Source organism: Pristiophorus japonicus, chromosome 4 (assembly GCF_044704955.1).
Source record: "Pristiophorus japonicus isolate sPriJap1 chromosome 4, sPriJap1.hap1, whole genome shotgun sequence".
NCBI lineage: Eukaryota > Metazoa > Chordata > Chondrichthyes > Pristiophoridae > Pristiophorus > Pristiophorus japonicus.
The window spans coordinates 89,542,463-89,560,617 of record NC_091980.1 but is presented as its reverse complement, the minus strand read 5'-3'; the positions used below and the strand labels follow the sequence as shown (position 1 = coordinate 89,560,617).

The following is an 18,155-nucleotide window of genomic DNA, read 5'->3' as shown; positions in this document are numbered from 1 at the left end:
TATCGAATTCTGGGTAATTTGCAATGTTACCTTTAAAGTATTCCACCATCTCTGTGCAATTCTAGAATAGAACTTGCAGAATGACATCACAGCCAGTTTTAATCTCTGTAATGATATAAATAATGTATTTTTGTTTGATATCACAGACAATACTAAATAAGTTATAAAAAGTTAACAAAAAGATCTATTTGTCTACAAATAACTTTTAACTGTTGTGTCATTAGGACTTTAATCCTAATCATACCCAGTAACTAATGGAACTATAATTATATAGCACTTTGTCAATTCACTGAACTGATGTTGCCTTGTATTTTCACCTCTAGAGTTTTAATTCAAGTCCAGCCTAGACCAATGAGATAAAAGTTTTCTCTCTCAGACATAGTGAAATTAGTTTCAATAATCTCAGATTCAAGTGGATGCAGATCAATACAAAACTTCCCACAGTTTGGTACAATTGGGCACTGACTGGCAAATGGAACCAGTCATTCTTTTGAGGTTATAAGGGAAATTACTGAGGCAGATTCGAGGGAGCTTCACTTGGGAATATTTGTGTCCCATTCCCCAGCAATGAAGTCACTAATCTTAAAGATCACAAAAATTCATCAAAGCATTTAAAATTTAAAAGTAAATTTTTAAATATCATAATTATACCCATTCTCTAATATATAATGTTATTGACTAGTTATTATTGCATAACATATTATTTCCATGCAGCACTCACTAGGCAATTGACCACATCCCTTTTAGGTCTACAGCTCCATGGCACAACAGGAACTGTACGGCCTACTGACCTTCCTTTTAGTATTTATTATACAAAATAACAGATATTCAAAAGAGAGTTAAAGACTACAATTCATTCTGTGACTTCATATTGCAAGTCATTATTTGTGACATGATGCAAATACTTCAAATGAATTAGTCTTCTAACTCCTTCCCATGCATCCATTTTTCTTTATGTAAGTAATTAGATTTTTAAATATGACACTTTCCAAAGTGAAAATGTTTCTATCTTTGTGATATTGTAACAACTAATGTAATGTTACAGCAGTTTTCTCATGACCGTATAAATTTGTATGGCCTTTAAGAGGGAGTTATCTCACATTTGAGAATGTAATCTTGAGCCTCCTTCGGGTATAATGAAGCTACAAGCCGTGAACTAAACCCCATAGTAAAGTAATGAATTGAAATTGAGTCTGTCAAAGAAAAACTGAACATAAGGTGATATTTCCTCCGGGTGCTATGTTTTGTGAAATTATAAACCCATTTCTTGGTTTTACAATTTTGTTATACGTAGTTCACAGAAAAAAATATTCCCATGCAGTTTTTTAATGTTTTCTCAGCGGGAATTCAAAGCAAAATATATAAAGTACTACCATTGCTGCATTCATAATGGCTCCTCGGTGAATTAATGTGTAACAAAAACTCTTCAGAGAATAAAGTAAATATGTTTTGAAGTGACCTTTAAAACATACTATCCTTCCAATTGTGTGATACATCAATTACACATTATTTTATCATTCTCATCATGCGACACCAGTGTACTGCTGCAGAGTGCTAACGATTTTTACCTGTGGATTTTAGTTTGAAACCAATCACAATTGGCAAAACTTATATCTATACTGGTAATGAGAAAATATAACATTCTGATTTCCCACACAATAGTTTCTAATGGCCAGTAAAGTCACTGCCATGATGGCCAGCAATGAATTAGTTTGAATTCTAGCAGATCTATTTAATTCAGAGATCTCCCAGAACACTGTACTTAAAAACACTGACAGTTTCTCCATTCTGGTTTATTGGCTAGTTGTTCTGTTAATGCAATGATAAATCCAGTAATTATAGACCAGTTAGACAAATGTCAGTTGTGGCCAAGCTCTCAAAATCAATAATTCGAGATAAAATTAGTGAACATTTAGAAATGCATAAGTTAATCAAGGATAGCCGGCATAGAAAGAAAGACTTGCATTTATATAGTGCCTTTCATGACCACTGGACATCCCAAAGTGCTTTACAGCCAATGAAGTACTTTTTGAAGTGTAGTCACTGTTGCAATGTAGGAAATGCAGCAGCCAATTTGTGCACAGCAGGCTTCCACAAACAGCAAGGTGATAATGGCCAGAGAATCTGTTTTTTGTTATGTTGATTTGAGTGATAAATATTGGCTAGGCCACCAGGGATAACTCCCCTCTCTTCTTTGAAATAGTGCCACAGAATATTTTGCATCCACCTGAGAGGACAGACAGGACCTTGGATTAACCTTGCATCCAAAAGACGGCATCTCTGACAGTGCAGCACTCCCTAGTACTGCACTGGAGTGTCAGCCTAGACTTTTGTGCTCAAATCTCTGGAGTGGGAACCCACAACCTTCTGCTACCAACTGAGCCATGGCTGACACAGCATGGATCTGTTAAAGGCAAGTTGTGTTTGATCAATTTTATAAGGGTTTTTTGAAGACCAGATTGATAAATGGAATGCAACATATATCGTGTATATTGATTTTCAGAAGGCATTCAATAAAGTGTTTCATATGAGACTTGTTATAAAAATTCAAGCAAATGGTATAAGAGGAAAGTAGCAGCATTGATAGAAAATTGGTTGATGGATGGCAAACAAAGAGTTAATGTAAATGTGTGTTACTTGGATTGGAGAAGGGTTGTAAGTGGTGCACCCAATGGAGTCAGTGCTGGGTTCTATTTTTGTTATCAGTATATATAAGATGATAGGACTGTGGTATAGGTGAAATTGTCTCAAAATTTGCTTATGACACAAGATTTGCAAGCAGCAAGGAGGACTGCAAAACACTCCAGAAAGCCATAAACGGGTTAATGAAATGGACAAGCAGGTGGCAGATCCAACTTAATGTGCATGAGTGTGAGCCAATACATTTTGGAAGGAAAAATAAGGAATGGAAATTTACGCTAAATGGAAAAGTCCTGAACTATATGGATGGACAAGGAGATTCAATACACAATTCCCTAAAAGTGCAAATGCAGAGAAATAAACCATAAAAAAAAAACAGTATTTTGGGTTTTATGAATAGGGACAGAGAGTAGAAGAGTAAAGATAAATGTATATAAACATTGGTCAGACCACAGTTGAGAGGACATGAAAGCCATAAAGTGCAGTTTGATTCACCAGGATAATGCCAGGAATGGGAAATTATTGTTATGAGGAGAGACTTATTAGAGTGGGACTATTCGCACTGGAGTAGAACATGCTACTCCAGTACTACTACGGTTTTGATAGATTCAATAGGAAAAGATTATTTCCTCTAATTGCGTAGCCAATGACAAAGGGTAAGGTCATCAATTTGAAATTGTCACTAACAGAGTGAGGAGAGAGACTAGGATAACATTCTTTACAAAGAATGTATCTTGAATGTGGAATACTTTACCATAGAGAATGGTTGAGGCAGAAGCCATTGTATCTTTTAAGGGAAATTGGATAAATATTTGAAGCAGAAGGTACAGGGAACTATGAAGAACGTAGAGCAGTGGGATTTGTTTTGAATTGTTCTAATAAAGAACTGGCACAAACACAGGCCAAATGGGCTCCTTCTACATTGTAAACTTCTATGGTTAACATTAAACAAAGAAGTAAAAAGAGTTGATGAGCTACCAAAAATACACCTCTAGTTGGTTGCATGTTTTTAATGCTTTTAAATAGACATTTCAAATGCCCCAATCCACAATTGTCCCATGCAAGAGAGAACCATGCAATGTAATATTGAGCTTTATGGATCAGAGGTACCAGCCTTTGCTGATTCCTTAAGGGGCAACAGTTGAAGTTTTACAGTTGGGCTCCATGTCCCATGGATATCAAGGGGAAAATCAGCCGGGGTTCCTGCTATCTGGTGGCTCCCTACTGGAAAAAGAAATATTGGGCTCAATTTTCCCCAATTAGCTGTGCCCTTTTTTGCCGCGCGTCGCTTTTTTTGGCCTAAATTAAAATATCCAAGTTTCCCCAAAGATTGTGTACCAGTGTAAGTTATGATTTTTTAAGGATAGTTTTTTTTGCATCATTGCAACCCGCACAAATTCTGGCCATTTAAGTAAGTTTGGCCAGCTCCGATTTACTCCAATTTTTCTCAGGACGGTTTATGTGACCACTGTGGAAAAAACTTCTGGCAGTTAAGAAAATCGATGTAGAAAAGAAAATCAGCTTAGCAGATGCAGTTCCACGGGCTGGACAGCAGCAGCAGAAAAGGGAGGAGTGGAGAGAGGGGAGAAGGGTGCAGAGGCGAGAGGAGAGGAGGGGGGTGCCTTTCGGCCAGGGTTAGGAGCAGCAACTGGCATCGGCAGGGGAGGGATGCCTTTCGGCCAGGGTTAAGAGCGGTAACTGGCATTGGGAGGAGGAGGCCCTTCGGCCAGGGGTAGCAACGGTAGCAGGCACCAGGAGGCCTTTCAGCCAGAGCTAGCAGCGGGCACCGGTATCGGGAGGAGGAGGCCCTTCGGCCAGAGCTAGTAGTGATAACCAGCATCAGGAGGAGGATGCCCTTCAGCTAGGGCCAGCAGCGGGCACTGGCATCGGAAGGGGGGGCCCTTCGGCCAGGGCTAGCAGCGGTAACCAGCATCAGCAGGCAGGTAAGCCTTTCGGCCAAGGTTAGGAGTGCTACCGGCTCTGGGACGAGCGGGTAGGGAGGCCTTTCGGCCAGGGTTATGAGCAGCACCAGGCACCGGGAGGGATGGGGGAACAGGGGGAATAGATTTTTGGCATAAACACTTCAAGAATTTCATGCTGGAATGCTGCTGCAATGTGCAATGTGCTTGTACAGGTTGCTGTGAGCTGGCCAGAATGTGTTGTATGTTTCACTTTCCAGCCTCAGCCCACAGTGTGTCCCTGGTTACCCTGGCAACCTGATCTTTTTGGCGCAGATCTTAGGCTCCACCCCCAAAGCTAAAGGACGGGATAGGCAGCGTCACAATGAGCAATTGAAATGGGGAAAATTGGATGATTTTTTTTGGTGTGGGGGCGCAACTCTTCAAGAACGCCAAAAAACATCTTTGGGGAAAATTGAGCCCTACGATCTTCACAACATAGCTATGAAGATGTCAGGTAAGAGGAAGATTTCTTTCAGCTATGATGAACTCCATAATAGAATATTTTGCTGGCACTCACTAGCTAGGCTCAGAAATTAAGAGTGGCTACTTGAGTGAGGTACCGGAGGGAAATTGGCATCTGTGGACTGTACCCCAACAAGGAGCCCACACCTTCAGAAGAGGGTAATTTTTAAAGTCAAAAGCGCTAACTTGGCCTTAAATTTGTAAGATAAAGTTACACGAATTATGATCTATACCTCCCATCGATATCATGCAGAATAGACATAGTTGAATAACAGTACAACCTTCCCTTAAAAAATTTAGGAGGTGTTGCTAAATTTCCTGTGTTTGTGGTATAGTGGAAGGAGGCAGGGCAATGTCCCTATGGAGTGTAATAATAGAAATGGCACATAAAGCCTGCTCACCTGCATCTGATACCATAAATTATACTAAAGTGTCAATGATTCTAACAATGTGGTCAGGGATAACCTAAATGCTACAGAGAAGCAGTTTACATTAAGGAACATTCAAAGTGTGTTAGCTCACATGTAGTAACAGAGCACAGCTTCAAAATCAAAGGCACAATTTGGAAACTGTTAAATTTGAATCTGAAGCATTCTGTTTTAAAATAAATGTTAAGTTATAAATACAAATAAGACCTGAATAATTAAACAAGGTATAATGAATTATGAATACAAATGCAGTCATCAAGTCTAAGGCTGCCCTTATCTTATCACTCGCAGGTCAATGTGGAGAGGTCAGCAGTGTAACTGCGGAGTCAAGACCCAATATGGTTTGGAACGAACTGAAAGCAAGGGACACATTGGAGTTATAGTACACCTGGTAAATGTATCCCAAATTGTGTGACATTATCTGTTAGATTGGGATTTGACTCAGCAGATATACCTTTTTTTATATGTTCATGGGATGTGAGCGTCGCTGGTAAGGCCAGCATTTATTGCCCATCCCTAATTGCCCTTGAGAAGGTGGTGGTGAGCTACCTTCTTGAACCGCTGCAGTCCTTGCGGTGAAGGTACTCCCACAGTGCTGTTCCAGGATTTTGGCCCAGCCACGATGAAGAAATGGCCATATATTTCCAAGTCAACGTGGTGTGTAACTTGGAGGGGAATCTGGAAGTAATGGTGTTGCCATGCGTCTGCTGCTCTTGTCCTTCTAAATGCTAGAGGTCACGGGTTTGAGAGGGATTGCCGAAGAAGCCTTGGCGAGTTGTTGAAGTGCCACCTTCCTATTCATGTATTTTACGAAAAAGTGTCGACAGCTTCAAAGATAAACTGTAATCTGAAACTCAATGCTGTAAGCTATCCGATACAAAATGTGAAGTGATACAAGTGTAACTCGTTTCTTTTTACATTTATACCGCCATCCCATTTAAGTGACAGTTATGCCCCAACCGAGCTACGGCACAGGGTAGGTTCCCACTGCGTTGCGCGATAACATTTTTATAGGTGCTTGATGATCATTTTTGGAAAAACAATCTACACCGTCTCAGCGCGATGTCCTGTATTTGCCCCGAGGGTTCCCAAGCGGTAGACGCTGAGCACCGGGTGCAGAGCATTAGCCGTGAAGGGAATTGAATCCACACTTCAGAAAGACAGTCCGGGTGGTTGTGCTTTGCAAATATTTGAATATTTTTGAGCAAAAGGCTGCTGTGGGCAAGGTAATGCACAGATTATTCATTGCTTCATAACAGAGTCCGCAATAAATGCAAACGATGGCGGATGGACATAGCGCAATCTGCGCTGTACCACCAGAGGACGCTTCGTAACTCCACTCATCTGCAGTTTGTGCAGTGATCCCGGGGCGATGCTTATTAGTAGTTTGGTGACAGTGTTAAACCCGGTTCCAAAAGTCTGTAACTCCGACCAACCAGTTCCTCTCCGAAAGATAAAACACACATTTTACTCAAACTCGTTGAACCATCAGTTCTACTCTGCGGGTCTAGAGTATCTACCAAAAATAACGGAAAGCGGAGTTTCGTGTAAGTTATAATAAACAAATGCTAAATGATCACACTAAAATAAAGGCCGAATTGCAACGCAGTTCCGAACTACAAACAGAGGTGGCGATGTGATAAAATTCGTCCCACTCCCCGCCATCGCGTCTGCAACGCTGTCCTCGGAACGGTACTGTTGGAATCGAGCGTTTAACGGGTTGCGCCTGGTCTTGTTTGCCTTCTGACACTCCTCAATTTACTCAAACACGTCTCCCTTTGAACTGTCCGCCAGTAACAACGTTAATCCACGGCTCATTGCTCTTTATAGCCACTGATAGTGAAGTGAACGCCAAATTGTGTGTTAAAAATGCAATCACATCCACTTAGTAAAAAAAAACGTTAGACGCTTGGTTACATAAAGCTCCATTTATTATCGCACATATTTACTCCTGAATATTTGTGCTTGGGAACTTCAAGCTTCGACTCTGGTCAAACCATTGCTCTTTTGCATTGTAATAATATTGATCTAAGTGAGGTCTGAAAATAATATACATTTAAATAGGAATGATAAACTATATATTTACATAACTACAGGAGTAATTTCAAGCAGAGTGTCACACTGGGTTTCTGCTTCTTTAGTTGCTGAATGCCTTTAGTACTGGAGCGCCATTAGAAGATTAGCAGCCGGAGTCCCCGTGGTACTGGGAACTCGACCTTGACCCTACCACCACCGAGCAATACAGGGCTTCACCTTGCCATACCACAATGCAATGTGCGTTCACACAAGTTTAGGGTTGGTTGAGAAGTGGCTTTGGCTTGGCATTGCACTAAACTTGTGTGAATCAGATATTAAGCACTGAACCGAGCCCCAAAACTAGCCCAATGAGACTACCTCCTTCTGTGTGCCCCGCTCCTCTTCCCTCGGGTCCCTGCGATTGGATTTGAGCTCAATTTAGACTGTGGCAGCAGCTCAGTGTGAAGCCGAGCTGCTTGCTTCACGCTGTGGCTGTGGTTATACAGTCAATGCGCCCTCAACCTGCTCTTGAACAGTTCACTTTCAAACTCATATTCCCTTTCAATGTATTGTCATGAGGTCAGAAGATAAGTGAGGGGGATGGGAAGCGGCTTCGCAGTGACGAGGGAGAAGGGGCTTGGAACAGGCCAGTGTAAGTGGGCTGCTGAGGCCAACTGCAAACTCGGGAGTGATTGGCTCTCCGCTTGTTGTGGGTGCTCTGAATCTATCTTGAAGCCCACTAAAATGTCGTCCCGACTCTTTACCAGCTGTTGATGATATTTTCCCGGTTGGTTTTGCTGATGGAAAAACTATTTTATTGAACAGTCGAGTTTGGTGAAAGATTTTTTCTTTACATATAAGAAAACATATTAATCGGCCAATCACCTGGATAACTGGAATTTCTAAACTAACATAAAATAAAGATTATTAAGTAATTAGTTTAGTAAGTATTTCCCAAAAAGATGAGAACTATTTAGTTTGACATTATTATTTATTCAGTAAAAAGGCAAGATATCCAGTATTTAAACTTACTGATGCCAGCTATTTGGCTTTCTATTACTACAGAATAAGTTTTTTTGAAAACTATTTACATTATGTAAAGTAAAATATATAATTGCTTAAAGAAATATAGTAGCTACGGTTACAATCCATCATGTGAGGACACGGTCTACGTGAAAGTTTTGTTATCGGTGAATTTTCATTCGGTCTCGTGGCTTCATGAGCTACTGGGAATGGTTCAATGATCTTCTGTGCAATACCGAATATAGGTAACAGCATGAAAGTATTTCAGAACCGAGATTTTTTTAAAGAAAGTATTATGGATAAAAATCCAATTCTGCATTTTACCCATTCTGTTTGTGGAATAGGTATATTCATAAAGTATAAGATACTGAACCTAAAAGCCTGCAAATGATAGAATAGGCAGTCTGGTATGTATCCATACCGGTTACATATCAATATCCTGTAACACGTAAGATATATGCCAAGTAGTCATAACAGATATTAGGGGACACACGAAATATAAAAGGCTATACTCTCTATAAAACGTCCAAGATGTGAGGAATATAATCGATACTCCACTCCCAATAGACAGCTTTCTTTAAAAAGTTTTTTTTTGGATTGGTATTTGACAAATATTGCGATTTTTAAGTTCGCAGCGGTTTGCATTTCTGAGGGTGAAATAAAACACGCAGTGATTTGTAATTGTATTAGCTACGTTTGGACTCAAATAGCAACCCATAGTCACAGCTATTTCGAAAAATGAAGTACCTATTGAGTCACTGAGATTCTCTAGTTACATTTTGAATTAAAAATACCCTTGCCACAAATAAACTGTAAGAACGACAGATCCCTGAAATATTGATTTCAATCAGTGCAAAACTGCGTTCGATTAAGTTCGAAGGTTTCTTTGATTGGCCAGTTGAAATCAAATATCAGCGTCTGGTTTTAAGATTACTGCGTTATTCCCCAAATCTCACATGCGAAAATCTGTGACTCCGATTTCAGAAGGAGTTTTTAGATTGACCAGTTCTACTTGCTGGAGCTGCAGCTATCATGTTGTTCGCATATATTTCTGTTTCCATCGCGCTCACACTCATGTTTAAATATACACTGTGCATGTGTTTAGTTCGCAACAGTGATATTTTCATGTTTGGAGCGCGTACTGTTTTAAAGGTTTGTCTGTTCCTTTTGACTTATTCACATCATTAAAGTTCTGACAAAAAACTTGCTGATCTACTTTCAAATAGAAATTTCGATAGTATTAATATTCCTTATTATTGATTGATTTACTCCTGAAAAGGGGCCCTTGGGTCTATTTCACAGAGCTAAACGACACCATTTCCCCCCGACTTCGTCTCTCTATCTGCCAGGTTACAAAGTTTCAACAAGGTTTTTTTCTCTCTTGCAGACTTGTTCACCTGAACGATCAAACCCAGCAAACGTGTTAATTAGGTGTCGTTAATTAAAATGCACTATTAACGCTGCAGCTTCCACGGATAGCCGTGTGGCAACATTGGACTATTGTTGAACACATGCGCAGCGTTCGGGAGAATCGTGAAACTGTCCTCATATTGACTTATCATTAATGGGCGTGCCGCCTAAATCAATCTAGGGTCAGCGTACTTTAAACCCCCAGTGTGAGTGTTGTTCTATTGCTTGATACTCGGGTCCATTACTGCGAGAATCAGTACAACATTCTCATTTTGCCGATTGTACAAACTGATTAATCTCCTTGCCTATTACTATCTGAAAACACAGGCGACAGTCCAACAAAATTGAAATTAATAGTGCCTGACCATTTACTATGGTTCGCCGAAAGCCTGCCCAGCGCATAAAATATACTGGCCATTATTGCATGTATTTTTGCAAAGCTGTTTAGATCCCATCTCATTCTCACCTAGATCCTGTATTGATAACATAAGTATAATTCTGAACAATGGAAACGGTTCTAAAGTCTTCACGATGATATGCTGGATTATTCCGAAGTTGCAGTTCTGTTTTTAAGAGGTGATGCAACATAAAAGATTTTCCAGTTCTGATCAAATACAGAGCCGCAGCTTTGAAGGTAGCTTCCCTGAAAGTGAAAAGGAAATGTATAGCCTACTTACATTGTTTGGTTCGAATAAAAACCACCATATCTTTATTAGCGCCTGCCCGAGAACAGAAGATTCAGGTATCTCAGAACCATATTTAGCGCTATAGTGTATATATAGCATCATTTGTACTTCTAAGAGACTCCGTTTCTTCAAAAGTTAATTTTTGTGTCAAAACCAGTTGGCCGTCGTCATGAAATAATGTATTATTAATTAAGTGGATTAGAGACCAGCGGTAGGTTCTTCGAATGTTAATAGTAATCGAAATGTTATGTATATTATGAGTAGCAATCAGGTTCTTTCTGCAAATTTTACCCATTATGAATTAATTTATGTTTGGATCGTGCGCTGGGCGCTATGCCAAGCGAAATTGCATTTATTAAGATTCCCTCTGGTTGGTATGTCTAAAGGCTTTTTATATCATACATAAAGTAATGCTACTTTATGTAAATGTGGTCCAATTAATTCATATTTCAAGAAAGGAATATCGAAAAGTAGTTTAAAGTAGAGAATCGTTTTTACTTATTTGTTTCGGCTGCCGGACATAAGCTGCAGCATTAAACCTTTCCCATTACAGATGTGCGTTGTCTGTGCTGTTCCTGTTCGGTTTCCAACAGATGAGACGTACAGAAATGATGTATTGACGCAGATCGGCTGTGAAGGAATGTTAATAAAACATTTTATTTTCCATTAAAACAAGTTAATTTCCTTTAGCTGGATCGAGATTGTGCCAGCAGCGGTTGAGATGATTTATTCTGGGTAATTAATTAGGGCAATTACACCTACACCTACCTACAACCTGGTTTAAAAAGGTAATCATTCAACAATGAAGGGAGCTGGATTTAATGACATATTTATTTATACTTATTTCTAGTTTGCTTTGGGGCTGAAATTGCACTCGAAAGTTTGTTTAATCTGTGGATTCTCAATATACAGCAACTCCACAGACAGGTCATTCAATCAGCTGTGACTGTTGCATTTGCCTTTAGAGTAACCTAATGACAACTGACATTTACATTCGTCGATATGAAAGGATTAATAATGTAAACTCGAAAATATTCTATAATATGTTAAATAAATATTACTAGAAGAAGGAAAGTATTTTTGAAACGGTTTACTTACAATGTGCAGGGAAGGGTGGCGCTGCTCACATTGATTATCCCTGTTATCGTTAGTTGCAATTGATGGAGGAAATCATTGATACTTTACAAATATTTAAACGTTGCTGGTTATGTGAATGATTCTGAAATACAGCTCGAGGAGGTTGCAACAAAAGAACATAGTAGATTTCAAACAAGAGTGTCCAGTTGTAAAGCTTAGACAATGTATATACTGAAACAGACAAATTATGTAGCCATTTATGTAATACCACGGTTACTGTATTTTACAACGTTATTTCGAAGTTATTGCAGCAGCCTGCTTTCGGCTGCCGACTCTTGTTCTACCTCAGGCTGATTGTGCAGATATCTCCAACCAAAGTTAATTTAAAATGTTATGAGCTGAACTGAAATTGAAAGCTAAATATTTTGATAAATGAAAAGGCCAAAGCTGCAGTCCAACTTCGAGTTGTGCCGTAAGCTCCAGTGTGTTGGTTTTAATGTTCATAGAGATATTAATGACAAAAATAAAACGTGCAAAGATATTATAAGAATGTTCCTGTCTCAAACGCAGCCTTCGCTTCCTCGTAGTCAGAACTGCGACCTGTGGAGCTGTGAACGAAATTGGTGGCAGCCGAATAAAGTGGCGAGAGCTGCCAGAAGCACCGCACTGTACACAGAAACTCATCGACCAACACCCGGAATCTGTCTGATACGATCCAAAAAATACTATAAATGTATCTCGAACTGGCCTCGGCGTTGCTGTATACATATATAACAAATGACATCTCGATTCCCTCTCCCCAGACAACCTCAACAGTTCAGTGAGAGTGAGAAAGACACGGCAGCTTACAATTTACTCCAAAACTTGAACCTTTATATATCAGTCTGAAAGTAACTTGGGTACAACATAGTGTTCGAAAGTACGCTCTGAAACATTCATGTAAAGATTGTTTTATTGGTTGAACTCAGACGTTTCCTAGATCTTCAAGTTTGTCACCCGGCAAATACAGAAAGCAGACACTTAACAACAGACAATGCTAATCTGGAAAATATAAATGTATTGTGTCATTGAAACAACCCAGCATGGAAGTGGGTGAACTTTAAAGTTAATTTCGTGAATTTTAAATATCGGGTCCTGTAATATTATGAGGTTTGATTATATCATTAATAGCGATGGTGCAGACAATATGTGGAGAAGTACGGATTGGCCGTAATATTTCGTTAAATGCGATCTGCTGTAATTTATATTAAACTGTTGTATTGTCAATATGAAATATATATATAAAAATAAAACAGGAAGCAAAGTGACGAGGATAATTAAGAATCCTCTCTGTGGGGAACTCCCTTTAAATGTTATGAAGGGAATCCGGCGCCACAGAGCTTCAATGCAAAATCTGCATTGCAAAATCAGTATAATTCAATCATTATTTCTCAAGCAATGTCTCATGAATTAAGCAATCAAGTACTGATTAACAGATCTTACGGGTAAACAAACCAGCAGAGTATAGGGTTGCATTGCGTGATTGATACTAAATGACATTTCCAAGCGCAATATTGCTTTCTGGTAATACATGGAGACGTTTGAAGAAGAAAAATGTCAAGCTATAATGAGATCAGCTCGGTTTTGCCAGACGTGCTCATCTCAGCTGGAAAGTATATTTATTAGAAATGAAAATTGTATTAGACTGGCATATCTGAACGTTGAAAGTACAGAGGGGAATGATGATAAATCTGCTCCGATTAAAAGTGCAGTCCCCCTTTCCTGGGACGCCCATGAACTCGCCTTATACAATCAGACAAAACGAAAGTACATTGATTGAACCTTTGTAATTGTTTCGTCTCGGTGGTACTTGGGTAGAAATATATTAATATACATTTCATTTAAATCAATGGAGTGGTGGCTCCGCTCCGGAATCGGCCTTGTTACAGAGGTCTTTGCGCGCTGTATAATAGATGCAGAAACGCCTGACACATTGATAAATAGTTTGCCAATAAGTTGCATGCTTGAACTGGGATTCTACTACGTGCAAATGAGTTAAGGTGGAACAAATGGAAGAGCTTTGTGTTGTTGTATTGTACTCTGTCTGTTATAGTGTAACTATAAAGGGAAACAAGACAATGCAGGCTGGAGAGCCCAAAACAACACGCAAGGATTGTCAACCGTCTCACTGTCTATGTGGTGTATGTTTAATCATTAAGAATGACTTTTTTCCCCTTCTTGTAATCTTTTCCAGTTTGACTCCTCAGAGCCACCTAATCCTCAAACTTGTTGTCATTACTTATTTATTGATTGCTTGGCATTTGGGTGTAATTGAGCAAGGCGGCTCTAGCCTGAGGGGGGACCGGCGCTAGATGAGCAATTAAATCAGATTAAGGCAGTCTTTAAAGAGGCGGCTGGCGTGATTGATAACCGCGAACACATTCTTAAATAGAACTGCTACATCAAAAGAAACGCTTAAACACAAGGCTCTCGGAGAGTTCCACCAGCATGAACCAAATCATATAAAAAAACTTCGGCAGGAGTTTGCCTCTAAATACCTTCCGCCCTATCGTCTTTTAATATTAAAAATCCACAGGAGTGGCAGACACTGTATTAATTAGTGCACCCACCCGTGAAAACTGGGTTTAAAACAGAATTCTCTTTCCTTGTGTTTGCCTAGTCTCAGTAATTAAACATTCTTAATTGGTGTGTTGCCTGTGGAAATTGTGCAAAGTTAAAATAATGCTTTTCATATTACACAGTAATTACAGAGTAGAGCCCTTTTAAAGCAATAGACAAAATCAAAGAAAGTATAAAAAGGCCTTTCAAGAGTTACAGGAACCTAATAAAGTATGTCTGTATGGTGCTCTACTTTGCCCCCAGCTACAGCCACAGTGGAGCCAAAGCAATCAGCTCGAATAAAATAATAGCATTCCTTTTCCCATGCAATTCCACACTCCCAGTGCAAACTAAAATTATTTTCTCAATTTTCTAAATTATGAGGTGTGACTTCAAAGGTAATCCATTCCATTGACAGATGGCACTGGGTGTTGTTTACATCATTTTGCAAAACACAATTCCTTATTAGCTTACCATCAAAGAGCTTTGATGTTTGAATAATTAAAATTATCATAACAAATACTTGTTTTGCTCTAGTTTTCCCCAGTGATTTTGATCTTTATTATTTCTGGAGTATTCCCAAGCTGAAGTTGATTTAGAAACTTTTACAATGATATTCACACACTGTTCAGATGATCATTCAAATTATTTTTTCAAATTAGGTATGTTCCTCTCTCTCTCATGAATTCAGTTTGTACACTTGTTTCTACTTATGTGTTGAATTATCCAGATTGTGTTTAAATGCGTCAAGACTGAACATTAAAATATTGTACACATGCATGTGCACCTAGAAATTGTACAGTGCAACTGTCTAATGGAAAACAGCCCTGATTTAAAGGGTAATGTATCATTTGGCATTGAATTTCATTGAGTTTTGTTCCAGCATATAAACTGTATTGACAGTGCCCATTAAATATAATAAAATTGCCTACTCCTATAATGCAATATAAACTTCAAAATAAAGACCTTAATATTCCAATATACCAGATGTATTGATTGTCTACAGTTGTATATTAAAAGCTGAACACAATTGAAAAAAACCTAGAAAATTGTTCCACTTTCGTGTGATTAATGGACTAAGAAAATAAAAATGTTATCATTTTTGAACTAACATAGTGTGGAAAAGATTTCTTGTGGCAGCGAGTTGGAATCTGTCTGACCTTTAGAATTACACAATTTATTGCAGACATCAGAAGTTAAAATACATGTGAAATTAAATGGATTTGACCTCTATATTTACTTTGATAAGCTACTTTTTTGATTTATTTTTTAATCGAAGTCAAACGCTGAAAAGATTGTATAGTTTAGAATTACAAGTTCAAGAGTACCATGTATGTCCACTCATGTGCTATGGGAAACAATATCCAAGATGTGATCTCATCAGGTTTTCATTATGTTAGCTATCTGCTTCATTAATCTAGCCAGATTCGACTAACATTTGAATCAAGACAACTTTGAAATGCTAAACTCTGCACTATATCACATTGAGGCATGGATGTCAAGTAGGGGAAATTGCATTATTTTCAACTTGACAACGACTAATATGTAATGTTGTGGTTTTAGCTTGTCACACAAAAAAAATGACACTTAAAATGTTTGTAAAGACTTTGGGGAAAATCATTAGAATGGTATTATGAAAGAACCCAACTTTAAATATTGAAAATAAGCTCGATTCCTAGTCTATCCTTCTGTACAGAAGACTAGGCATTTATCAGGTTTTATTTTAACAAGGCTGCAAAATGTTAAGCACCACAAATGGATTACCTTGGAATAATTTTGTCTCCCATCCAGTTAGGTAAAAGCAGAAATAACAACAGTCACCTTTTCAGTAGAACACGTTATCCCCGTGTGTTTGTTTTCAGGTGTAATTATGTTTATGTACCAGGGATGTAATAATGAAAACTAGATGGACCAGTATAACGTAATATTCAACAATTATTTAATTTATTCACAAATATAAGGTATATAAGAAATAATAAATCTCCATATATATATAAAATAGTACATAATATCCCTTTCAAAGGGACAGCGATCAAAACAATGTTAAAAGCGCTGGCATCGTTTCAAATATATTTGAAAGTTTTTAGTCTTCTATAATGATTTTTTTCAAGATAAATGGTACATGCTGTATCCAATCGGAGTGGCATAGAGTCCTACAGGGGGGACTGGGAGCATAGGTCTATGGAAAGGATAAGTGTGCCCATAAAGTGACGCTCCGTGCATTGGGGAATTCATGGGGAAAGTCAGACTCAAGCCCGGGGGAACCATGGGCTTCGCTGCCATTTTGAACTTTTCCAGTTCGGCTTCTTGCAGTCTCTTTGCTTTAGCCCTGCGATTTTGAAACCAGATTTTAACCTGGGTTTCTGTGAGGTTGAGGGAGCTGGAGAACTCTGCTCTCTCCGCGATGGACAGGTACTGTTTCTGCCGGAATTTGCGCTCCAGAGCCAGGAGCTGAGAGGTGGTGAAGGGCGTCCTGGGTTTCCTGTTGGTTTTGTGCTTTCTCAGTGTGCAAGAAGTGGGGCTCAAATGTCCTAGTAAAAATGAATGAAGGACTGATCAATATTTTATGTCCACAGTGGAGTTTATAAACTTAATTTCCTTAACATACACCATCAACAGTAATAATTACCCTTAAATAATTTCCACCCGCAATATATTTCTAATCTTTCATAGGAAAACACTGTACAGAATATTTACACTAGGATAGGAGTGAACTATCCATTGCTTGGTTATATATATATAATTTTTATATATATTTTCAATTATTTTGCAAAAGTTGACAAGTGTCCCGCCAAATCTAATGTTAAAACAGTCACTAGTGTGCCTTTCTTCATAGCACTGCCGATACTGGGAGTATTTTGAACAAATTGCTGACATCAATTAAGGTTGTCGACCCATTGATTTCAATGCTTAATTGGCCGTCAGCACGTTTAGTTACAGTGGTCGGCAACCCGAGCATTTTGAAAGTACAGAATTAGTGCTTACAGCATCACCCAGTTCTACAGTCAGAGAGAATCACCACTAACATTTAAAGATGTGCAACTGAGGCAATAGATTTCTAAATTTTAGTTTACATTATAGTACTGCTCATCTCAATTGGAGAACGAATGGTTTACCTTTGATTTCTAAAGTTTCAAACATTTTGAAAGCATTAATATATATACATATAAAACGAAATAAATATACAAACAGCTTAGATCAAGTAGATACATTAATCTTAATCAAACTCACTATTTGGAGGTGGCGAGTAACTTGAATTTTTGCCCCACGGCACACAATCTTCTTCCTTGCAGTTTTCAGATTTTACTGGCGAACTGTCGTAAGTCTTTATAAAACCTTCCACTGAGTAGGAAGAGTCTATCGGACTCTGCGACTCCCTGGCCATTGACTTGGAGGGAAGCTTTTGCGAAGTGCTGCCGCCTGCTCCATCCGAAGGAGGTAAAATACCTCTGTGCGGCTTCCGATCGGACATCAACGCTTCGACACTGAAGGGGAGACTCGACACTTGGACTTTGTGATCGTTCAAAGCAGTTTCAGCAGCCCTTTGGATCTGTGGGTCAGAGACGCTATTATCCTTCAATGTTAAGCCTTGTGGCGAAGACATCATGACGGGCAATACAAAGACATAAAAATAGTTACAACTCTGGAGAAAATGATCCTTTACCAAACTAAGCAACTTCCCCAACTAAAGGGTCAGAGAGGCATGGAACTGTAGTAAAGGTTGCAAAACTTTACAAGGGGCGAAACTTTTAGCCAATCAGAGACTTCAGGCCGGGTGGCGCTGTAGTCCTGACAACGCGATTGGTTGATTCAAGTGCCAGTAGCAGTAAATGATCGTTTTAAATAAATTAGTC

The 18,155-nt window shown here is 38.9% G+C and overlaps 1 protein-coding gene across 1 annotated transcript; it reads right to left on the bottom strand.

The window, feature by feature from the left end:
• Positions 1-16,407: 16,407 nt before the first annotated feature.
• On the bottom strand, positions 16,408-17,908 carry msx2b (muscle segment homeobox 2b). Its single transcript, XM_070877268.1, has 2 exons — positions 17,533-17,908; positions 16,408-16,832 (listed from the first exon to the last, which is right to left on the bottom strand). Exons 1-2 carry the CDS (start codon positions 17,906-17,908, stop codon positions 16,408-16,410), a joined length of 801 nt encoding a protein of 266 aa, XP_070733369.1.
• Positions 17,909-18,155: the final 247 nt, after the last annotated feature.